The 23,543-nt window shown below is 28.9% G+C and overlaps 7 protein-coding genes across 8 annotated transcripts; 4 read left to right on the forward strand and 3 right to left on the reverse strand.

Moving 5' to 3' along the window:
• The first annotated feature begins 53 nt into the window (after positions 1-53).
• On the forward strand, positions 54-6,023 carry LOC113798567 (uncharacterized). The gene is made up of 5 exons (XM_027349124.2): positions 54-939; positions 1,466-1,628; positions 1,694-4,126; positions 4,194-5,489; positions 5,546-6,023. The coding sequence occupies exons 1-5, from the start codon at positions 214-216 to the stop codon at positions 5,647-5,649; spliced, it is 4,722 nt and encodes a 1,573-aa protein (XP_027204925.1). The 5' UTR covers positions 54-213; the 3' UTR covers positions 5,650-6,023.
• Positions 6,024-6,130: 107 nt separating this feature from the next.
• On the forward strand, positions 6,131-8,027 carry LOC113798572 (putative inorganic phosphate cotransporter). The gene is made up of 2 exons (XM_027349130.2): positions 6,131-6,442; positions 6,515-8,027. Exon 2 carries the CDS (start codon positions 6,516-6,518, stop codon positions 7,899-7,901), a length of 1,386 nt encoding a protein of 461 aa, XP_027204931.2. The 5' UTR covers positions 6,131-6,442; position 6,515; the 3' UTR covers positions 7,902-8,027.
• LOC113798574 (serine/threonine-protein phosphatase CPPED1-like) lies at positions 6,514-9,342 on the reverse strand. Its single transcript, XM_027349131.2, has 3 exons — positions 9,099-9,342; positions 8,410-9,002; positions 6,514-8,328 (listed from the first exon to the last, which is right to left on the reverse strand). The coding sequence occupies exons 1-3, from the start codon at positions 9,262-9,264 to the stop codon at positions 8,059-8,061; spliced, it is 1,029 nt and encodes a 342-aa protein (XP_027204932.2). The 5' UTR covers positions 9,265-9,342; the 3' UTR covers positions 6,514-8,058.
• A 587-nt stretch (positions 9,343-9,929) lies between these two features.
• LOC113798669 (uncharacterized) lies at positions 9,930-13,556 on the forward strand. Its single transcript, XM_075819831.1, has 2 exons — positions 9,930-10,120; positions 10,195-13,556. The coding sequence occupies exons 1-2, from the start codon at positions 10,081-10,083 to the stop codon at positions 13,452-13,454; spliced, it is 3,300 nt and encodes a 1,099-aa protein (XP_075675946.1). The 5' UTR covers positions 9,930-10,080; the 3' UTR covers positions 13,455-13,556.
• A 26-nt stretch (positions 13,557-13,582) lies between these two features.
• On the reverse strand, positions 13,583-14,470 carry LOC113798597 (uncharacterized). The gene has a single exon (XM_027349154.2). It carries the CDS (start codon positions 14,388-14,390, stop codon positions 13,629-13,631), a length of 762 nt encoding a protein of 253 aa, XP_027204955.2. The 5' UTR covers positions 14,391-14,470; the 3' UTR covers positions 13,583-13,628.
• Positions 14,471-14,533: 63 nt separating this feature from the next.
• Positions 14,534-18,908, reverse strand: LOC113798657 (uncharacterized). The gene is made up of 2 exons (XM_075819830.1): positions 18,785-18,908; positions 14,534-18,700 (listed from the first exon to the last, which is right to left on the reverse strand). Exon 2 carries the CDS (start codon positions 18,681-18,683, stop codon positions 14,613-14,615), a length of 4,071 nt encoding a protein of 1,356 aa, XP_075675945.1. The 5' UTR covers positions 18,684-18,700; positions 18,785-18,908; the 3' UTR covers positions 14,534-14,612.
• A 249-nt stretch (positions 18,909-19,157) lies between these two features.
• LOC113798600 (serine/threonine-protein phosphatase CPPED1-like) lies at positions 19,158-22,281 on the forward strand. Of its 2 annotated transcripts, none has more exons than XM_075819832.1 (4): positions 19,158-19,607; positions 20,245-20,534; positions 20,624-21,264; positions 21,395-22,281. In XM_075819832.1, the coding sequence occupies exons 2-4, from the start codon at positions 20,483-20,485 to the stop codon at positions 21,653-21,655; spliced, it is 954 nt and encodes a 317-aa protein (XP_075675947.1). In that variant the 5' UTR covers positions 19,158-19,607; positions 20,245-20,482; the 3' UTR covers positions 21,656-22,281. The 2 variants fall into 2 exon arrangements, with proteins under 2 accessions (XP_075675947.1, XP_075675948.1); XM_075819833.1 differs by lacking the exon at positions 19,158-19,607 and adding an exon at positions 19,625-19,964.
• Positions 22,282-23,543: the final 1,262 nt, after the last annotated feature.

The raw sequence follows: 23,543 nt of genomic DNA on the forward strand, positions 1-23,543 counted from the left end.
TTTCCTCTTTGAAGGTAATTTATTTTTAAAAAACACTTGACTTTCCAAAAAAACAAGAGAAAAAAATGAAGTAATCGTAACTAAAATTGGATCACAATCACAACAGATAACAGTGGTTGTTTTTTCTGAATTTGGAATCAAATCGAACGTTTTTTTCCTTCGTTGCAACAAAAAAACATCGTGTGTCAAATATACAAACACAATTTGATTGCGATGGCGTCATTTATAATCGCCAATCGCATTCGTTCATCACCATTATTATCATTAACATGGTGGTTATCAACGACAACGATATTGACGATAGTAATTTTATCCATCATAATCGATTCAATTGATTGTATAAATGAAATCAAATATTATCATTATTCTATTGATCATCAACAACAACCGAATTTTAATCCATATTCATTGCCTACAATAAATGGTAAATTATTGGCATCAAATCAAACATTTTTTTTACGTAAAAAAAATCGTCAACCAAATAATCAAACATCATCTTTATTATCATCAGCACGACAACAACAACAACAGCAACAATATCCATTAAAACAATGGCAACCATCTTTAAATCGAAATTTAAATTCAAATTCAACAACAACAACAACACATCCATATCATGTACTTATAGGTGAAGGTCGTAATCCATTACCATCATCATCATCGGATAATGAAACTGTTAAAGCTTCAGATTCAAATATTCAACCAATAAGTATAATACGTACAAATAGTTTTCAACGACAACCATTAATGGATCAACAATATCATATTAGTCAAGAACCAATAATCGATATACAAGAACCACCATTACCAAATTATCAATGTGATTCCATTATACAGGATTATCATTTTATTATTGAATCGCCTGAATATCCAGCACAATATCCATTAAATCGTATATGTTCATATTATATTGGTAAAAATCGTTCGGATGTTTGTCAGGTAAACAAATTTTTTTTTCATGAAAAAATAAATTCTTCAAATAGAAAATTTAGGAAAACCAAAAATTCCTTTTTTCAATTTTCAAAGAATTTAAATAAAAGAAAAAAAAATTTAATGTGAAATATTGAAAATGGGAAAATCCCGATTATTTTTGGCAAAAGAAAAAAACTAATATTAGAAAGTTCAATCCAATTTTCGATACCGAAATTGAATGAATTTTTTTCGTTCTTTTCTTACAAATTTCAAGGTCATCATTTTGATGATGATTATAATGATGATTATGACAATGTGTTGAAATCATTGACAAACATTATATTAATTTAATCAAATTGATGGCTATAATTCATGTAATTAGCTCGATAATAATGATAATTAACAATCATTCGATTTAAAAGTTATTCATTGAAATCAATTATTAATCATTTTTTGATGTTCATTTATGATTTTTTTTTCATTGATCGATTGATTGATTTTGTAAATTTCTTTTAAATTTTTTTTTAATCATTAAATATATTTCCATTATCAGATTGAGCTTACCATCTCGGACATGGACATCGAAGATACGGCTCAATGCACCGATGATTATCTTGATCTTGGTATTACAAGTATTAAACCATTGAATCAAACGAAACAACCACAACAACAACAAGGTGAACGTCTTTGTGGTCTAATGTTGCGAAATACAAGACGTAAGGATTAAATTTTTTTTTGTTTTGTTTTGTTTTTAGTGAATTTTCCTCTTTTATTTTAATAGGTGTTATAAATTTTCCACTGAATACTACACATATACGTTTAACATTTCATTCGGATTCAAAAAATGATCGTCCATATCGTGGATTTTCGGCCGAAATTCAACAGATACCGGGTACTTGTTCATATGTAAATTATTCATATACAACCGATTGGAATCAACAATATCCGATTAGTGGAAAAAATCCTGTTTATCAACCTGGTCGTAGTGGTTCATATCCATCATCACAAATTCCAATTAACACTGGTAGTTCTTATAATCCTGCTTATGGCAATAAATTTCCATCCACTGTTGGTATTAATCATTATTCACCGAAACCTTTTTCAGGAACATCAGGTGGTAGTTTTTATCCATCATCTCCGTCACCACCACAGCAACAACCATATCCAATGAATGGTCAATATCCAATAAATACAGCTGGACAATATCCAGGATATCATGGACAACAACAACCATATCCAACATCAGGCATTAATACTGGATATGGTCAACGATTATATCCACCACAACATCCAATTTATAATAATCGTCCATCTTTGCAAGATTCGAGTGGTGTAATCTATCAGAATGCAGATAAAAGACCCGGATTCAATAGCGGTGGTAGTGATATGAAAATACCTTATGATCAAAATCGTCCTTCATCTATTTATCCACCACATACTAATGCCAGTAAAGTTGGACCAATCTATTTGGCATCATATTGTGATGTATATCTTGGTGAATATCAAGGTGAAATTCGTTCACCAGGTTATCCATTCGGTTATCCAGTAAATCATACATGCATGTATACAGTGAAAAAAGCTAATGATGATGTTTGTGGATTAGAATTAATATTTCATCATTTTGATGTACAAACACCGAATACTCAAAAAGATTTGACCGATAATTGTTATGGTGATTATCTTATACTACCTGATGGTGATCGTCTTTGTGGTTATTATACACAATCAATGAGTGGTGATTATAAGCTGAAAAAATACTTTGAATTTCCTGAAACATCGGAATATGTATTCATGCAATTCATAAGTGATGGACAACAAACACCCGATGGTAGTGGTTTCTGGATCGAAGTTAAACAGCTACCGAATACTTGTAAGACGAAGATAGATTATCCATCAAAACGTTGTGATCGTATCATTTCCGGTCAATATTCAACGGTAGATCGTGTTTATTCTCCCGGATTTCCACAATATTATGGTAAACGACAACAATGTGTCTATTTCGTTCAACCGATGGATGATAAAACATGTGAATTTGAATTGGATCTTGTACAATTTAATCTTGAACAACCGAATAATCCACAAGAAAATTGTCGAAAAGATTATCTACAGCTACCGGATCGAAAACGTATCTGTGGTCATCATAAATTTCGACGAATATTTCAATTTCCTAAATATCATGATCGTACTAGTATGTTTTATTTTCATTCCGATGATCAAATCGAAGATCGTGGCTATGAAATTGTTATTCGTCAAGTACCGAATAGTTGTGATAATTACAATTATAATACAAGTGGTCAATTTCCTACAACAGGGCCACCACAATCATGGAATACGAATGTTTATGTTCCAGCAAATGATCCAAACATACCGGCCGGTTATGTACCGCCTACACCTGTTTTTACATATGATAATAATACCGGTGGTTTACAGCCATATCAACCACCATTACGACCTGGTAGCAGTATATATCCTAACGGTCCTAATGTTATCAAAATGGGATCTGGGGAATTTGGTCGTAAAAATCTAATGCCATCAAATGTCAATGTTCCTGGTTATCCAACACCACCACCATATTGGATGAATACAAACATACCAAACAATTTGAATGATCCAAGAAATGTAGATTCTTCCGGTACAATACCGTTATTCTATGCAAACGGAACTTTAGCAACTAGGATACCACCAATGAAACCGGTTGATATGATACCTTATTTGAAAAAAGGAAAAACATTCGTTCAAAAAGATAACGTTGGTCGATCATTCACCATACATACACCGCAAGATATGAATGCTGTTTCATTCAATCGTATACCGCCATCATCATCATCAAATTTTCAACCAGACGAACCAGAATTTCAATCAAGTGCCCGAATTCAACGATTACCAAAAATGAACGAACGTTTCCGTTCATTTGATCAGATACCGGCTGCTGCAGCTGCTATCGATACAATGAATGTCATGCCAGCTTATAATTGTGATCAAACAATTACAAGACCTGTAGAATATATTCGTAGTCCAAATTTTCCGAATAATTATCCGGTTGTAACACGTTGTATTTATTCTATACTTAAATCCGATACAAATGTTTGTCAAATTCATTTGCATCTATTATCATTAGATTTAGAATATACAACTGGTTGTCGTAATGATTATCTTCATATTGAACCAACAGGTGAAAGGCTTTGTGGTCGTTTCAGCCAGCCTGAAGTTCGTGGTAAGTTTTTCAATTTCATTTTAATCATTTGACAAAAATTTTTCTTTAATTTTCAATTTAACGATAGTTATAAATTATTATGGCTATTCACGTGATATTCGATTGATATTCAATTCAGACCGTGAAATTACAAGCGCTGGTTTTGAAGCACGTATTGAACAGATACCGAATTCCTGTAATGAACAACGATCAAATGTTACGACATTGAATGCAATGGTCATGGCAATTGGTCGACAATTTCAACAACAACAACAGCAACAACAACAAAATCATCCATCAACATTATTGACTACATCATCGTTAATGTCAGCTGTTACATCATCACCATTGCCAACAACATCTTTAGAACGATTTAGGACAAGTGAACCACCATATGCAAGTTCAAATGGACCACAAGATATTGCACCACAAGCATTGATTAATTTAAATCAATCAAGTACGACATTAATTCCGGGTATGCTTTCACCAAATCGTCGTTTATGTCAAACAACAACTGCTATGGAAACCTATTTTGAAAGTGATAATTTTCCTCTTGAATATCCAAGTAATTTGGATTGTTTATATAAAATATTTCGTGCTAATCGTAATGTTTGCCGATTGGAAATCAATTTTGAAGAATTCAATGTTGGTGATGAAAATTATTTTGGTCCTGGTGATAATCAACGTTCACCAGTTCGGTCTGATGAATATCCAAATGAGGAAATAGCAGAACAAAGAGAACGACAACGAAATCGTCCTGTTGGTGAATGTTTGAATGATTTTATTGAAATCGACGGTATTCGTTATTGTGGACAAAGATCCGGTCAACAAATAGCTATAAATTTTCCAAAATTTTTAAATGAAATTCCTTTACGATTCATATCGGTCAATTCACCTCATGTATCCAGTTTTAATGGATTTCGTTTGAAAATAAGACAAATTGATGAAAATTGTCGAAAATCATCATTAACAAGTCGTTCAAATAATAATGATGTCGAAATGGAAGATGAATTTGGTCCGGCCATTATTGAATCATGTCCAAAATTAGCATCAACAAATTCAACTTCAACATTACAATCATCATCATCATCGGCACCAATGATGATGGTCACCGGTTTGGATGAAACTGCCAATTATCCATCATCAATAATCAGTGAAGAATTTGTTAAAATTCAAAGTCCACAATTTAGTCTACCATCACAATTACAATATGAACCATTTTTAGATTGTAATTATGTGATACAAAAAGTAAACAAAGATATCTGTTCATTGGAGATACGTTTCGAAATGTTTTCATTGGAAGAATCACGTTCCTGTACAAAAGATTATCTGGAAATTAATCATTTACTACGACTTTGTGGTAAACTGCCTATGGATACTACTCGTATGTTTTTTTGTTTTTTGTTTTTTTCTAAATTTCTAATTTTTTTCATTTATTAGGTGTATTCGATTTTAATGACGATAAAATGATCATACAATTCCATACGGATTCTGATCAACAGGAAAAAGGTTTTGCCATGATACTCAAACAGATTCGATGTTGATCATCCAATTCTGACTAATTCAAATAATAATCGTTTGGAAATGAAAAAAAAAAACACAAACACAGCCAGTTTTTTTTCATAAATTTGCATATCTTATCTTATCATAATCGAGATCATAATAACGCACATTTACTGAATTTAAATTGAATTAAAATTCAATTCTTATTCTCATTATAAAAAAATACACACAAAAAACAACAACATCATCAAATAATTTAGCATCAATTTATTGATGGGTGGATAATTTTAAATTTGATTTTTTTTTCTCTTTTCTTTTCTTTTGAATGTAACATTTTTTTCTCCTTTTCTTCTATCTAATCATTATCGGTATCATCAAATTGTTCTAAATAAAATAAAAATAATAATGATGGTAATTAGCTGAGATAACAAAAATTTTTTTTTCCAATTCCACATGGTTACTATGAGGCGGCGTTTTTTTTCTTCTTCAGTTTTTCTTTTTAAACTGTCAGAAAAAAATATTGTACATTGATTGTTTTAAAAGACATTCATCATCATGGACAAATAAGTATGTACTTTTTTTTCGGGATTGCCTATCGAAAAAGATTTTATCATCATCATCATCATCATTGATTGATTGAAACCAAACATAACAGAAAAAAAAAGTAAACAATCCATTAATTTCTATAGAGAGAGAGAGTGATAGAAGAGAAAGAGAAAATACATTACCTGCAATGTATCATCTTTCGATTTTTTTTATAAATGAAAAAATTTGATTTTTCTTTTCAATTGATTTCTGCATTCGATTCTGTCGATCACACGATTTGATTATTTGGTTTGTTGTTTTTTCTGGATTTTTTTTGTTTGTTGTTTTTTATTAAAATATATTTTTCCATTTCATTTATAGAATGATCAATAATCAATCAATCAAGATGAAATTCGGTTATAGACATTTAGTTGCCGCATTGATTATGCTATCAACAATGATGGCATATTTTGGCCGTATGAATCTATCGACTGCAATCGTCGAAATGGTGAAACATCATAATAAAAATTCAACGAATAATGAGACAACAACAACAACAAGTGCTAAACATTTTGATTGGAATGAAAAAACACAAGGTGTTATATTGGGATCATTTTTCTATGGTTATTTTGCACTGCAATTAATTACCGGACGTTTGACTGAAATTATTGGTCCACGTTTACTTGGAACAATTGGTTTAGCATCGACTGCTTTGATTAATTTTTTAACACCATTATTAGCTGAACATTATGGATGGTTTGTTGCATCTCGTGTATTAATGGGTACATTACAGGCAGGTATATTTCCCTGTGCATTTGCATTGGCTGCACATTGGATACCGGATCATGAACGTTCAACAGTTACATCAATGGCTTATATTGGTGGTAATCTTGGTACAATAATTGCATCCGGTTTATCTGGTTGGCTTTGTAAACATGGTTTTGCTGGTGGTTGGCCATCAGTTTTTTATGTTACCGGTATTATTGCAACAATTATTACCATATTATATTGGTTAATCATTTCGAATAATCCAGAAGATAGTAACAAAATAAGTCAAAATGAAATTGATTATATTCGAAATAATATAAATACTGTGAATGAAAATCGTAAAAAATTACCCGTTCCATGGATACAATTTCTTCGAAGTCCAGCTGTTTATGCAGGAATTTTCAGTCAATTTTCAATGATGTGGGCTATTACTGTTATGATGACAAAATTACCCGATTATATGCATAATGTAATTAAAATTCCAATCGAATCAACGGGTTTTTTCGGTTCCGCTCTTTACACGGCCGAAAGTTTAAGCTTATTTTTTGGTGGTATCATTGCCGATATAATTATTAAACGTGGAAGATTTTCAAAAACTAAAATACGTAAATCATTTCAAGCATTGGCTGCATTTGGTTCAAGTATCGGTTTGTTTATTGTACCATCACTTGGTCCAAATGCTGGAATGTTTTTATTTGTTATGATCATATCGATGTCATTGTTAGGCCTACAATCTGGTGGTATCGTTCCATTACCGGCTGATCTAACTACAGAATTTACGGCCACAATATTTGGTTTATTCAATATGATTGCTATGACTAATGGATTTATTGGCCCTTATGTTATTGGTGCAATGTTGGATGCAGATACAACACATCCTTATAAACAATGGATGATTGTTTGGTATTTTACGGCAACATTACGTATTGTATCCGGTTTAGTTTTTATTCTTATCGGTTCGGCTGAAAATCAAGGCTGGGATATGTTACATTTACAATAATTTTTATTGGGTTTTTTTTTTAAATAAAATAATTTAATTTGTAAAATAATTCAATAAAAAAATAATTATCATAATAATTATGATTTGTCAACTATTTGAGCAATAAATAAATTTGTATTTTTGTTAGATTTTTTTGTTTTGTTTCACTTTTAGTTTTCTATTCTTTTTCAATTTGGACATATTTTTGTTGAATATTTGTACGTGTAACATTAACGATACGATAACCACTTTTACTGAGAGGTTCTGTATCAATTGCATGATATTGTGCACCAATAGCCGATGTTGTTATCATTTTTAACCATCGATTATCATTGATAAAGAATTCACCTTCAAAATTTTGATGCATATGACCAGCAAATATATAATGAATATTTGCATCGATAAATTTTTTCATTAATGGTTGTCGAATTTTTGATGCAATTGTATTCTATTAATGAAAATGAGAAATTAAAACAAATTAGTTGAATCAATTTTTTTTAATAACAAGAATGATGATATCAAGTCATACATAGTCCATATCTGGTTCATCGATTTTCTTCAAAAACCATGGTATGTGTTGAAATATGATTACATGAGTATAATTATTTGATTTAGCATCCATTAATTGTTCATCAATCCATTTATTTTGTTCATTAAATTCATTAATCATTTGATCATGATTTTTATAATATTGTGTATTCAATACAATAAACATAATTGAATCGATCCAAAATGAATAATAATCATCACCAAATTCATCGGTATATTGTTTTAATGATTCTAATGTTGGAATATCCATTAGATCATGATTACCGGGTAATAAAATCAATGGTATTGATTGATCTAATTGATGAAGATCTTTTTTCAGATCATTTAATTGTTCACGACGTTTTGTTTGATTTTGGAATGGTGGATCATTAACTAAATCACCACAAATAACAACAAATCTAGGTTTTGGATTCATTTCATTCCATTGTTTAATAGCTTTTGTAAGCAATTCACGTTCATTGGTCCAATTTTTCGAAACAATTAGATTAGGATTTTCTAGTTTTTCCATCAAACCATATTGTGGATCGGCAGCTTGAATGAAGAAAAAATCTTTTTTCCATTCTAAATTATAATCTTTAATGGATAAGATATTTGTGAAAAAAAATTAAAAAAAATAAAACAAAAAAATTTAAGGAAGAATTTTTTTTTGTTTTTGAAAAAAAAACATACCTTTTTCGAATCCTTCATATGTTCGATGATGAGCTCGTTTAAACATTCGATCATCATTATCATTATTATCCGGCCAATCTGGATTAAAATAAAGTAACAGACCAATAATAGTGATACTAATACCGATAATGATTATTGTTATAAAAATTTTGATTGATTTTTGCATGATTTAATATTTTATTTTTTTTTAACGTACACTAACAAATGATATTTATAAAATATATGACCGTGATATAAATAATAATAATGATATGGAAAATTTTGTTTATAAAATGTTAAACACTGTGCAAAATAATAATAATAATCATCATAAATGAATTGTAACCGGGTAACCAAAGGTGATGCTAATCAATGATAATAAAAAATCATTAATTAAACAAGCAATCAGAAAAGATGATTTCAAAGAAGATTTCAGTGAAACAAAATTCCATTAAATTTTATTTCACTGAAATTCCATTAAATTTTATTAATTTGTTTTGATTTAGAAAATCACATACATAATAAATGATGATATTGAAATAAAAACGCAATGCATTTTCTTTAATCATAAATTATCATTATCACAGATTTTATTTCCATTTAATCAGTCATTATCTATGTTGTATGACTCAATTTTTTTCGAAAAAAAGGGTCATTCGAAAAATGACAGAAATTCCGGTAATATAAAAAAACTTTGGTGGAGGGAGTGTCATCATCAATCGATCAAACACGATTTGAAACAAAACAAAACGAAACGAAAAAAAAATGAAAGAAATAATAAACAAAAAAGGAAACAAAAGAATAAAATATTACCTTACAAAACAAACATGTTATATTTGAATTAAATAAAAATACTAATAATGAATCTCCATTTTGATTAAAAATTGATTGATTGATTGATTTTTATTTAATGCATTTATATGTGTTGGCCATTTCATAACTAAAGGGGGTGTTTGTACAACAAATCGGCTGGATTCAGATAAAATACAGGGTCTCAAATCGAATGGAAATATCAATTTTTTTTAGTGGTTTAATTTTTAAAGGTGGTTGATTTTTTTTTAATTTAAATTTTTTTTTCTATTTAAAACTTTTGTACATTGAACTTTTGTACTCGCAGAGATATTGCAGATAATGTGTGATATTGATGGTGGACGACAACAACAACAACAACAGCAACAACAACGACGATTAATAGAACGTTTTAGATCGGCAATAATGGCTTGTTTTGAAAATTATCAAACAGATTTACGACGACCAAATCCAGTTCATTATTATAATAATACATTACGATTATTATTCAATGATCTTTATGATATGGTTGTACAGATAACAAAATTATCATCAATTGATAAAGATCCAATTGATTATATTTATGATATTTATTCGGAATGTGCAACAAAAGCATTTGGAAAATTTGCCGAAAATCTTGAACATGATCTACAATCAACAAGTAATTGTAAACCAACTGTATGGAAATTTGGTTCATATCAATCAAGAAATCAATCAACAATTAATATTGCTAAAATATTGATTGAATTTTGGTCACAATTTAAACGAAATGTATTACCATTTTTATTGGCAACATTTCAATATGTTGAACGAAGACGACGAAAACGACAACAACAACAACAACAGAAACAACAACGATATCGACGAATGATGCTTGAAGAATTAACACGAACAATATTTATAGAAATTTTTTTCGAACAATCATCATCAATTATAACACAATATTGGCGGCCATTAATTATTGATTATCTATTAGAAAAACATAGACAAATACAACAATATCTTTGGTGTAGAAAACCATCCGAACGATTACCATTAGAAACGGATTCATTAATTAGATGGCCCTCATTTCAACATAATCGTGTTATAAAAATGCTTCAAGATGAACATTATATTGTTATCAAAAATTTAATACAAACATTATTGGATGTTGGTTTTGATCAGGCTACTTATTATAAAGTATTTCTGATACCATTTTTAGAAGAAGATTTGGAAGCATTTCTCGTACAAATGTCAAATCATTTGATGAATGAATTAGCACCATTAGAATATTTAAATTTTTTAATGAATTTTATACAAATGCAATCATGGTTTATCAATTCGGTATTAATTTTACCTGAAGAATCATTACAACAAATTAATTTATTTACAATTGAATTTTTATTGATTAACAATGCTAATCGATTAATCATCGGTAATAATAATGAAAATGATGGATCATTTAAATCAATGTTAAATCATAAATTCTATGATCGTATGACACAATTTTATTCATTAATGATGAATATAACAGCGGAAAAATTTTTAATTTCAAAACAAAATATTTTAATTAATCAATTTATTGATTTTCTCATAAAATATCATGGTGAACGTATCAATTGGTTTACCAATCAATATCGTTGTGTTAGCCGTTTTGAAGCAATAGAATTTGTTCAGGCATTATTACATGAACATGATCATTGGGATCATGTTTTGAATAAAGTATTCAATATTAAAGAAACAAATGATATAACAGATAATAACGGTAAACGAACAAACAAATCATTAGCAATGAAAAAGAAACCATTTTCCAAATTAATTGATAAATATCATTATGAATTAATGAAAATTGATACAAATGTTTCACAAGCATTAGCATTCTATATGCATGATCTACTTTGTAAAGATTCAATAATAATGTCATTACAAACGATTATATCGGTAGAATTTGAAACACGTATTGAATTATTAAATCGAATCAATTTTATTATTGTTTATATAAAAGATATAAATCTATTTTTTGATTTTACAAAACATTATTTTACACAACGTATGTTAACAAATTTATCATATTTTTCAAATGATCAAGAAATGGATATGATGAATGATATGAATCATGTTATACGTTTAAATTTTATGTCAATGAAAGGTGATGGTCAATCAAGAAGTTTTCTACAAAATCTTAATGATTTTAAAAATATTGCCAATGATTATGTACATTCATTTGTAAAGGTTAATATGAATAACAATAATAATAATAATAGACGACGAAGAATGATTAGAAATTTTCTTGAATCATCAGCCATATTGAATGCAGGAACATGGAAATTGACTGAATTTGATCATTGTTGGATTCCATCCCGGCTATCACGATCATTCGAATCATTAGAATATTTATTTAGACAACAATATGAAAATCAAAAATTATTTCTTAATACAAAATATTCAACAGCTGAAGTTTCAATGATAACATTGGATAGATCTAATAATAATAATAATAATCATGATAATGATTCTTTATTAAAACAACCGGTAACATTATTAATGTCATTACATCAGCTTGCTGTTATCGAACAATTTAATCGACGTAATCAACAATTATCATTTGAAATGATTGTTGATGAAACACATTTTCAAAAAGAAAATAATCTTCGTATTGCATTGTTATCATTGATTTATTGTGGTCTTATTCGACCAATTATCATCAACAATGATAATCATCGTAATATGCAACAATCATCAAAAAAACCAACATTAGAATCATTATTATTCGAATTGAATGATGAAAAACGATTTCGACAACTTATCGATACAAATCAATGTTCGAATCGATTAATAGCTTATGAATATATTGATTTTATTAATGTTAAACAGCAACCACTTGATAAGGAAATGGTCAAAGTGTTTCCCACTATTGTACAGTTATTGACCGACGGCGTTGATTTAGTCTATTCAATGTCAGCATCATCTGTTGAAGATTGGAATCTAACAAATATTTTAAGTTCATGTACAAAAACAGTAAAATCAAATGATAATAATCAAGTAACGCATCATCGATCACGAACATATCGACGACATCAACCACCACCATCATCATCATCAGCAGCAGCAGCGACAGTTGAACCACCGACACCTAATTCATCCGTTGAATCAGCTAAATATCGACGATTATTATCATCATCTTCAACAAGATTATCAAATCAACATTCAACACCATCACCAGCACGTACATCATCATCAACATCCGTAATCGAAAGTCCAAATCATTTAGATTCAAGTATCAAAATCGATGCCGCAATTGTACGTGTATTAAAACGTTTACGTTATTTACCGAATATTTCTTCAGTTTATCATGCTGTTCGATTAGAAATGACAAATGCATCACGTAAACATTTACCTCCAACACCTTCAATTTCGAATCTACATAAATCAACACCATCACTATTGAATCGAAATCATAAATCAACACCGCCATCAACACAGCAATCATCATCATCATCACAGAATAATATTTCATTGAACGATATACAAACACGATTAATACAGCTAATCGATAAACGTTATATTCGACGAAATACTGATGGTGGTTTTGAATATAACATTGAATGACAAAAACAAAAACAAAAATGAATCGTTCGTACAAGATTCTCAATACGAAAAAAATGCATTTAATCAACGAATTTTAGCAACAAAAAAAAAAACTGAATTTTTTTTAATTATATTTTTTATAAAGTATTAAATTTTGAATTTTGATTGATGAAAATATATATATTTTCTTTTTTTTCAATCATCATTATCCGAATAATTTTTGTTATTATTTGGTTTGAAATTAGCATTGAAAATATCATTACGATATACATTGTTAAATTCATTTTGTATCGATTCTAATGTAATAAATTCTAATGAATCATCATTATTATTATTATTATTATCGATTGATCGACTTGATTTAGCCGATACTGTTGGTGAACAATTATCATATGAAACAAGTGAATCTTCTAAATCTGATTCATTAAATTTAATCGTATCAACACAACCATCATTATCTTCTTCATTAATCCAATTAAATGGAATATGACGAAATATTAATGATGAATATACTACATCGGTTTTTGGTCGAAAATTTGATTCAACTAGCAAATGTAAATGTGTTAAATCTCTTGATTTTACATTACGTAAATTACGTTTGACATTTTTTCGTTTACATTTTGATGATCGTCTATTTTGTGGTGATTGTTGTGTTGAACATTTTGACATTGATTTTGGTGTATTTGTATTTTTTTTCTTTGTATTTGCCGATGTTATTATCGATGATTTTCTTCTTGTTAATGATGATGGTCTTGGTAATTTTATTATCGATCTACCACCTAATCTTGATTTCGATGTTTTCAATATACTTTTCAAAATATTTGTTTTACGTTTTTTTGATGTTCGTTTTGTTGATGATGTTTGTTTAAGATTTGAATCTTCACCATCAATTAATTCAATTGTTTCTTCTTGATCTAATTGTGAATCGGTTTTTAAATCAAATTTTTGTTTTGGCATTTTCCCCCCTATTTTGGCTTGCTATTTCTTTCTTTCTTTTTTTTCAGTAGTTTCAGCAGAATAAGACACAAAAATAATAAACGAACTGAAAAAATGTTTAACCATTTTGTTGTGATTTTTTATTATTTGAAATTTTAATTAAATTTATTTATTTGTTTAGTTTATTAAGTTTATTAATTTTTTAAATAATAATAATAATAATAATAATCAATTAAATGTCAATCAACTTTGTAGGGCCATTTTTTCGAATAATTTCGGATCTAAACCTTGAATATCAGCAAAAAAACGTCTTTGTAATTGATTAAATGATGAATCCAATTCAAAACGTCCAGTATGAAGATATCGAAGATATTCATGTGCAAAATTTATTGGATATTGTGAAAATATTTCTGTAAATCTTTCGGCTGGCCATTTTCTTGATAGATCAACACGACGTTGATCTACAAAGAATCCACGACCATGTATAGAAATTATTTCATGACTAGGATTACTTGGATCCTGAAATCCTTGACATTGTTCCTGTAAAGTTGTTGGACTTATTGATGGTGGTAATGATGTTAACATTGGTGTTTCACCATTAATCCATAATGAAAATGCATCCGGTATAGAACGGCCATATGTTTCAACTAGGCTACAAAATGGATATTCTAAACCCGTTTTTTCCGATTGTCTACTTAAAAATACTAGAATACGTGTACGATTTTTATGATATTTATCGGTTATTGTTGCAAGAAAATTATAGCAATCATTTGCAGAAAATACATCGGTAACACGCATACGTTGATCGTGCATTATTGGAAATAATGGTGGATGAACTTTAGGTAATCGATAGGTATTTGGATCATCTCCTTCAAATAAATCAACTTGTAGGAAAAAAAGTTGTCCATCTTCACTTAATAATAGTAGACGATTACGTGTTGCAAAAATTTTTGCAAATTTTAATGGTTCATTTGATGTTTTTTGTTCAAAATCGATTATCCGATTGAACGTATCACGTATAATAATCGGTAGATAATCTCTTCCATAATCAAGTCGTGGACTAATACGACCGAATAAAAATATTAATCCTGGTGTTAATAATGCAAATCCTTGTTGAAAACAAGCAATATCAATTAATTTTCGATCATCATCACTATCTTCTGCAGTGAATAATGTGTTGGCAAAATCTTCATGTGTAAGAAATCCTTCCCATATACGTAATCGTTCAGGATTTGATATAACTGAAAGATTTGTTGTCCATTTCCATAAAAATAATTCATTCGATTTTGATAATAATAATGTATAACCTTCACCAGAAGAAAATCGTTTAATATTTGGCCATTCTTTTTGGCCATTCAATGGAAATAACTTTCGAAAACGTTCAACACAATCAATTTCATTCATAGCTGGTATTGCAGTAAAACTTGCTACAAAAATATTTCGACATCGAAGAGAATGTTGATTATCCAATGTAAATAACCAACCATTATCATAGGAAATCCAAACAATACGACGTGATTGATCAAGATGATCTAGATAAATCCATGGTACCATTGGACTACGTTCATAAACATATGTAGCAAACCATGCTGTATGTCGATAACTAAGATAATGATTTACCGACATCATATTTGATTTTGCCGTATGATATTGTTGATTTTCGTTTGTCATTCCAAAATTTTTAATAAATAATTGTTGAATGATGGCTATACGGCCACTATCACAAATGAATATTTGTTCTAAATTTTCTGTCAAAAATCTTGGATCATAATTACAAATATCATTCAAAATTGGCCATTGTGTATAATCTTCTATTCGATTCAATAGTGGTTGTATAGGTTGAACAATCTTTGTTGTAGGTGGTTCCGATTTTTCTTCTTTGGATGTTGGTGATGCTATTTTTTGTCGAATCGTTGTTTTTCGTAGGGTTGCCACCACTGGTGATGGTGCTGACGTTGGTGATTGTGGTTTTGGTGGTGGCAATGGCGATTGCGATTGTGATTGCGATGGCGTTGGCGATCGTGGCTGCGATGGCAATGGCCATTGAACCGGCACTGGTGATGGCGATGTTGGTCGAGATGGTAATGGCCATTGTAACGGCATTGGTGATGGCGATGGTGGTCGTAACGGTAATGGCCATTGTATTGGCACTGGTGATGGTGAAATTGATGATAACGGCGCCGGTGATTGTGATGGTAATGGTAACGGTAATTGTGATATTGATGATTGATCGAAATATGTCACAGGATTTTCATTGGGTATTTCAACCTTTACCGGGGATTGTTGAGGTATAAATATTGTTGGTGGTAAAGGTGAAGTTTGTACCATTTCCGGTTGTTGTTCATTAGAAATTTGTAATCTTTTTATTATCAAAAATTTTTCATTTTCTTGTTGTCGTTGTTGTTTTTGTTTTTGTTGTTGTTGTTTGTTCTGATGGTCAATATTACTAGCCATGGCTGAATTATAAAATAATTGATCAAATTTTTGTATCGAATCAATAAAACGTTTTAACCAAGGAAGATAATCATAATCAATAATAAAAATACCATTATGTAGATAACGTAAATATGCATGTATTATATTCGTTGGAAAATTAATTAAAAATTTTTCCAAAGATTCGAAATTCCATTTATAAAGACTTGAAATATCAACAAAATAAATTCGATTTAATATTGTTAATCGAATCGAATTACCATTAGTTGGATCATTAAATCGATATTGTTCACGATAATTATTCATTATTTGATTGTCCATTTTTACAAATGAAGGTGTTTCACCATTAACAAACATTGCATATGCATCAGAAATCGATCGAAATAATTTTGTTTTACGTAAAATAATTGATTGAAAATTGATTGGTTGTGGTTCAATTGTTCCCAACCATGTTCGCCATTCAACATTTTGATTATTATCATGGCCAATGACAATAAAATCATTAATAGAATAATGAGCAAAAATATGTCGAAAATTACGTTTATCATTTAGGATAGATATTGAAAATTGATGCTGTGCATATGATTTTGTATTGATCGTATTAGGTATTTCATGTTCATATTGTCGTTCGAGATTGATTACAAACACTTTATAATTATTTGATAAAAGAATTAATTGATTTTTTGATGAAAACATTTTGTTCATACGAAATGATTTGAATGATTCATTAAATGAACGAAAAAACATTATTTTCAAATCGATACATAAAAATTCGGATGGAAATGATAAACGAACTTGATTCGAACAATAACCAAATAAAAAGATTAATTGTTTTTCAGTAAGAATGGCAAATCCGGCTTGAAAAGTTGCTATATCAACAAATCGATCTTCAAGATTACCATTACGAATAAGAAATTTACTTGATTCAAATAGAAAAAGATTTGGATTATTATTATTTGGATCGAAAATAACCGGTAACGATATTGATGAATAATCATAATTATTATGATAATAATGAACATAAACAATTGGATTTAAATAATTAGAATTCAAAGCGACCAAAAAACCAGAACCAACCATAAATTTTTGAAAATGATCATTCATCATTTCTATTGGTAATTGTGTTCGATGTGATTCGGAAAATAAATCCAGACAGAAAATCTTGAACTGTCGATTCAATATAAATAGATATGGTCGATCGAATTGTAAGGAAATGATTTGTTCCAATTGTACGATATTATCATTCAATGCGATCCAATGATTTGAAGGTAATGCAAATGATGTTGATAATGGATAGGCAAAATTAGCAAACCAAACAATTGCTGCTGGAAAGGATGATGATTTTCGTTGAAACATTATGGCAATTTTTCCATGATCCGTGATGAAAATTCGACTCAAATTTTGCCAATATTGTCGTGGACATAATGCAAGAATCTCGTAAAGTATTGGAAAACAATCAATTTGTTGAATTTGATAATCAGGTCGAATCGGTTTCTGTGATGATCGAAGTGGTTTCGACAAATGTTGTTTTTGATTTGTTTTTTGTTGTTGATTTGTAATTACCGGTGATCTAGTTTGAATTCCGATTCGTATTTGATTTGGCGAAGATATCCTTTCGGGTTGTATTTCCGTTTGTTTCCATGATTTCGTTGGTGTTGATGGAGGCGGTGATGATGATGGTGGTGGTGATGATGGTGGTGGAGGTGATGATGGTCGATGGAATTTCAGAACCAAATCCATTTCGGTTATTGAAACATTGCCTCCTGTTGTTGTTGCTGCTGCTGCTGTTGCTTCTGTTGTTGGTGATAGTGATATGGTTTTATTTGTTGTTGAAAATGAATTCAACCATTTTCCATCATATGGTGGATATGGTAATTTCATTTTACAACACTTTCACACTATAGTGAAAAAAATAAATAAATAATTACAATCTCAAATTTTTTTTTTAAATTTTATGATCAATTTATGTCTACATTATTTACCATTGTATCGTTTGAAAATTGGATTAATTACAAACAACAACAAAAAAAAAAACAACGATAATAATAATGTTTTGTTTAATTGATTGGAAAAACAAAAATTGCGACCAACTTTTTTTTTTTCCAAAATAATTCGAAACAAAAGGAACAAAATACCTATACACTAAAGCCATCTGACGATTGAAATATGAAATTCCAATTTCAACGTTTAAACAAGAAAATCCAATTGAGAATGGATGAATCTTTTGGATCCCCCTGTTTTTTTTATTATTATTTGTTTATTCGATTGAATAACTTGAATCGTATGAACAGAATATTCGTGAGTATTTTTCAAAAAATCATATGATTTTTTGATATTCTCTTTTGAAAAAAGAGAAGAAAAAAACATAATTAAAGCTCAAAATAGAAAAATCTAATTAATTTTAATGAATTTTATCCCTGATTTTATTTTCTTTTTCATAATCCTTCATGAACAAACAACATATAACTACGACGACGACGATCAATCGATTTTTTTTGATCAATAAAATAATTCAAAACCAGACAACCAAAACGAACAAACAAAATTATTTGAAACTTATAATAAAAAAAATATGAATTAAAACCAATATGGCCAATCATCATCATCATATAAATCATTCATGTAAATTAATCTGAATAGAAACAAAAACGAGAATTACCAAAATCCAATGACGATACGATGATACGAAATAATGAAACCTTGACAATACTAATAAATATGATCGACGATTGATCGTTGTGATTCGATAAACAACGACATCGACAACAAAATCAACAACATCAAACGACAACAACAAATCAGAACGTAATGTACTTTTTTTCCATCTTCTTTTCCATATATAAAAATTAAGAATGAATGGATATATGATAATGTGAGGAGAAGAAGAAGGCAACAGAGAAATGAAACAATTTGATACGATAATGTGATACGATACGAGCAAAACAAAATATCCTAATAATTGATTGATCGATTTGATTTGATTTCAATTGATTTTGATTTGATTGAATTGAATTGAATTTGATTTTTGAAATATGATTTATATATATTGATTCAATTCGACAAACATCAACAACAACAACTATCTTACAGTAAATCGTTCATTTCCATACACATCCGATTGAATGAAATAAAATCAAAATAAGCCAGGCCAGCCACATACAAGTAAATATTTCCATGTTTAATGTCAGAACAAAAAGCATATATTTCCGAAATAGAAAAACAAATATATATTCATAATAAGCTATGTCTATGTCTGATTAGTTATTAGAGTGTATGTTACAATTGCACATCCATAAATTGATGATATTGTCTTTTTTCTTTTTTTGTTATATTTTTCATTATGGCTTTTTCTTTGCCATTCCTCTTTGATTGATAATAAAATATTATTAAATAAGATATTTTTTTTTGATGATGATGATTATGATATTCATATAATGAACAGGTACATTTATACTCTTGTTTTATTCATCATCATAATCGTCATCGTCATCGTTATAGTGACTGGTATTTTATTGTTATATTCACGACAACAACAACAACAACAGCAGCGTCAAAAGGAACATCTTCAACAACAACATCAAAAGAATTATCATATAAATCAGTCATTGGTGACGATTGACAACAACAACAACAACAACAGTGAATATAATAATAATAATCATAATAATTCATTGATCCAAATGGATCCATTTAAACGTGCTGTTCATCATCGTTATATTGGTCTGGAAAAAGGTTAGTATATGTTTGTTGTTGATGGTGGTAGTTTGTTTTGAATAATAATTTTACCTAATTATAATCGCTTATCAATCAATAAAATTTAGAAAATAATATTGAATGGAAAGGACCATTTCGTTTTATACAAGCTGCCGATACACAATATGGTATGATACATCAATTTCAAACAATAACCTATAATCAAGCATCATATGATGAATCAAGACCACGTATTGATGAATATAAACGTTCAGCAATTGGTAAATGGAATGAAGAGATACGTTTATCAATAATGGCAATTAAACAATGGAATCAAATGAAACCTAAACCAAAATTTATAATTATTTGTGGTGATCTTGTTAATGATTTTCCAAATGAACCATTAAGACGTAAACAATTAGATGATTTTAAACAAACATTTAATGAAAATCTTGATCATTCAATACCATTAATATTATTACCGGGTAATCATGATTTACTTGATCAACCAACAGTTGATAGTATTGAAAAATATCGACAAGAATTTGGTGATGATTATTTTGCATTCTGGGTCGATGGTGTTATGTTTATTGTTATTAATGCACAATATTATAAAGATAATACAATGACCAAAGAAATGGCCGCACATCATGAACGTTGGATTGATTCCAAATTAGTCGAAGCAAATGAAAATAATTATAAACATATTATCATTTTTCAACATATACCATGGTTTATACATGATCCAGATGAACCGGATGATGAAATTGTAAGTAATCATTTTGTTTAATCAAAATTTTTTTCAATTCCATTAATGTTTCTCCATTGAAACAGGAAAATTATTGATTAATTCCTTTAATTTTTTTTATTAATTTTTGTTTTTTTTTCAATCATTTTAGTTTAATATTGCAATCGATGAACGTAAACGAATGTTAAAAAAATTCAATGATAATGGTGTACGTGCCATATTTTGTGGCCATTATCATCGTAATGCTGGTGGACATTTTGAACAAATGGAATTAATTGTTACATCAGCTATGGGTGCACAGATTCCTCCTGTTGATCGTCGAGAAATTGCTCGAAAATCTGGTTATCGTATTGTTGATGTTGATGAACATCATCTTCGACATGAATACGTTGAAATTGATCCTACGATATAAAATTATTGATTTTTCTTTACAATCTCTACGATGACATATATTGAGGAAAATAATAATCTTAATAATGATAAAATGACGACGGCGACGACGACAACAACCAAGTCTTATCAATATTGAATCCATCCAAAGTTTGATTATTTCAAATAATATGAAGAGAAAAAAACATCCATCCATCCATCCTATATATTATTATATTATTATGTACAGAAAAGAAAACGGATGAAATTTTTTTTCTAAACTTTGGCTCAATCAAATAAACAAAACAAAAAAAAAAAAATATTAGAACAAAACATGTATATTTATCACCATTTTCGAATGTTATTTAAACAAAATGAATCAACCAAAATTAATCTAATCATTTTTTTTTCTAATATCAAATGTTCAAAATGTTTGGTCGGATTTCGTTTAATGGAAAAAAATTTGTTTTTTTCGGTTCAAAAATTTGCACAAATCTCTGTCAAATGATGAACGACTATAACACCGTAGTTATATGGAATATTCCACAACCAGAAAACACTGATATTGGCTCCAGGCATTGATTTTTTTCATGTTTATTATGTCCACAGAATCTATTCTTCTTCTTTTTTTGATAGAACCATTATTAAAACACTCATTTTTTTTTTAAATTGTTTTCGATTATCATTTTTTTTGTTGTTGTTGAAAATATCATTATTTGTGCACTGATTTTGTCAAGAACAAGCAAAAATAAAATTTGAATAAAAGCTTTATTTACGGTAAATCGGATATAAATTGATTATGATGATGGTGATGGACAACAAACTGGTTGGTTGGTTGATTTCGATGATGAAAAATCGATTGTATCGATTCGAACGGAATCGAATGTTGTTGTTTAATTCGGATTTTTTTCAATTTTAATCTTTTCGCTCAATATTTTGATGATGATTTTAAAGTTCTTAAATGTCATTATTGTTTGTGTAATTATGTTTAGAGTTTTGGTAAATCTTCTTTTTTTTGTTGATAATAATGAATTCATTATCATCGTTTTGTTCGTTGTGATAATGTGATCGAAATAATGATTCAATAATAATATTATTATGTAATCGAAAAAAAGACTACAAGCAATTTCGAATAGATTTTTTCATTGTATACAGAAAAAAAAACAAGATCATTATAATCAAATTATAGCCTAAAGTATGAATTATATAGATTAACTTATTAAAAATTGAATCTAAATAATAATCAAATGATGACCCTAATAATGACCTCAAAATCAAGAAGAAAAATTATAATAATTTCAAAATCTGATATTTCTGATTTCTGAGTTATCGACGAATTCACACAATAACATTTAGAATTTTGGGTAGAAATTTTCCAAATTTTTTTTAGGTTGAATAAATACGACCAAAAATAAAATTCATCTTGACAGGAAACAAAAAAAAAAAAAATGTTCGAGGTCAACATAAAACAAACATAACTTCCTATGGTGATGATTTTTTCGAATGAAATTATCAACCCACCGATCAACAACAACTTTCGACCTGGCCATCGTCCATTCAAGGGCTATTCAAAAACGATCATCATCATAAAATCTTGGTAAATATCGATGAAGAAAAAAAAACATTTGAAATTCTATCGACCTAATTATTATTATTATTATTATTGTAGACGATAAATATGTGTCAAATCTACAATCGATAATCGCGAAGAAAAACAAAGCAAAGAAATTTGAAAAAAAAGGTCAAACAAATATTGTTTGAATTTTGTTCTTGTTTTGTTTTGTTTTCATTTTAGAATTTATTATATAACACATTTTAGTGTTATATAATATGATCAATTAGTTGTGATAAATTCAATAGTTTTGTTTTCTGTTTACTTTTGCGAATGGTCGAAAAACAAAACAAAACAAAAAAAGATGATTGAATCTTCT

Source organism: Dermatophagoides pteronyssinus, unplaced genomic scaffold, assembly GCF_027571235.1.
Source record: "Dermatophagoides pteronyssinus isolate colony J.1.1.1.1 unplaced genomic scaffold, Derpt_VIB-CSIC_2022.12 sq0004, whole genome shotgun sequence".
Taxonomy (NCBI): Eukaryota; Metazoa; Arthropoda; class Arachnida; order Sarcoptiformes; family Pyroglyphidae; genus Dermatophagoides; species Dermatophagoides pteronyssinus.

What these genes read in the sequence shown, in the direction of transcription:
- LOC113798567 (XM_027349124.2), top strand. Translation starts at nt 214, where the DNA reads ATGGCGTCATTTATAATCGCCAATCGCATTCGTTCATCACCATTATTA. An exon ending in CAGCCAGCCTGAAGTTCGTG is followed by an intron (nt 4,127 to 4,193) that starts GTAAGTTTTTCA and finishes ATTTAACGATAG; the next exon opens with TTATAAATTATTATGGCTAT. An exon ending in ACTGCCTATGGATACTACTC is followed by an intron (nt 5,490 to 5,545) that starts GTATGTTTTTTT and finishes TTCATTTATTAG; the next exon opens with GTGTATTCGATTTTAATGAC.
- LOC113798572 (XM_027349130.2), top strand. Translation starts at nt 6,516, where the DNA reads ATGATCAATAATCAATCAATCAAGATGAAATTCGGTTATAGACATTTA.
- LOC113798574 (XM_027349131.2), bottom strand. Translation starts at nt 9,264, where the DNA reads ATGCAAAAATCAATCAAAATTTTTATAACAATAATCATTATCGGTATT. An exon ending in ATATGAAGGATTCGAAAAAG is followed by an intron (nt 9,003 to 9,098) that starts GTATGTTTTTTT and finishes TATCCATTAAAG; the next exon opens with ATTATAATTTAGAATGGAAA. An exon ending in ATGAACCAGATATGGACTAT is followed by an intron (nt 8,329 to 8,409) that starts GTATGACTTGAT and finishes TTTCATTAATAG; the next exon opens with AATACAATTGCATCAAAAAT.
- LOC113798669 (XM_075819831.1), top strand. Translation starts at nt 10,081, where the DNA reads ATGGAAATATCAATTTTTTTTAGTGGTTTAATTTTTAAAG. An exon ending in TAGTGGTTTAATTTTTAAAG is followed by an intron (nt 10,121 to 10,194) that starts GTGGTTGATTTT and finishes TTGTACTCGCAG; the next exon opens with AGATATTGCAGATAATGTGT.
- LOC113798597 (XM_027349154.2), bottom strand. Translation starts at nt 14,390, where the DNA reads ATGCCAAAACAAAAATTTGATTTAAAAACCGATTCACAATTAGATCAA.
- LOC113798657 (XM_075819830.1), bottom strand. Translation starts at nt 18,683, where the DNA reads ATGAAATTACCATATCCACCATATGATGGAAAATGGTTGAATTCATTT.
- LOC113798600 (XM_075819832.1), top strand. Translation starts at nt 20,483, where the DNA reads ATGGATCCATTTAAACGTGCTGTTCATCATCGTTATATTGGTCTGGAA. An exon ending in TTATATTGGTCTGGAAAAAG is followed by an intron (nt 20,535 to 20,623) that starts GTTAGTATATGT and finishes AATAAAATTTAG; the next exon opens with AAAATAATATTGAATGGAAA. An exon ending in ATGAACCGGATGATGAAATT is followed by an intron (nt 21,265 to 21,394) that starts GTAAGTAATCAT and finishes CAATCATTTTAG; the next exon opens with TTTAATATTGCAATCGATGA.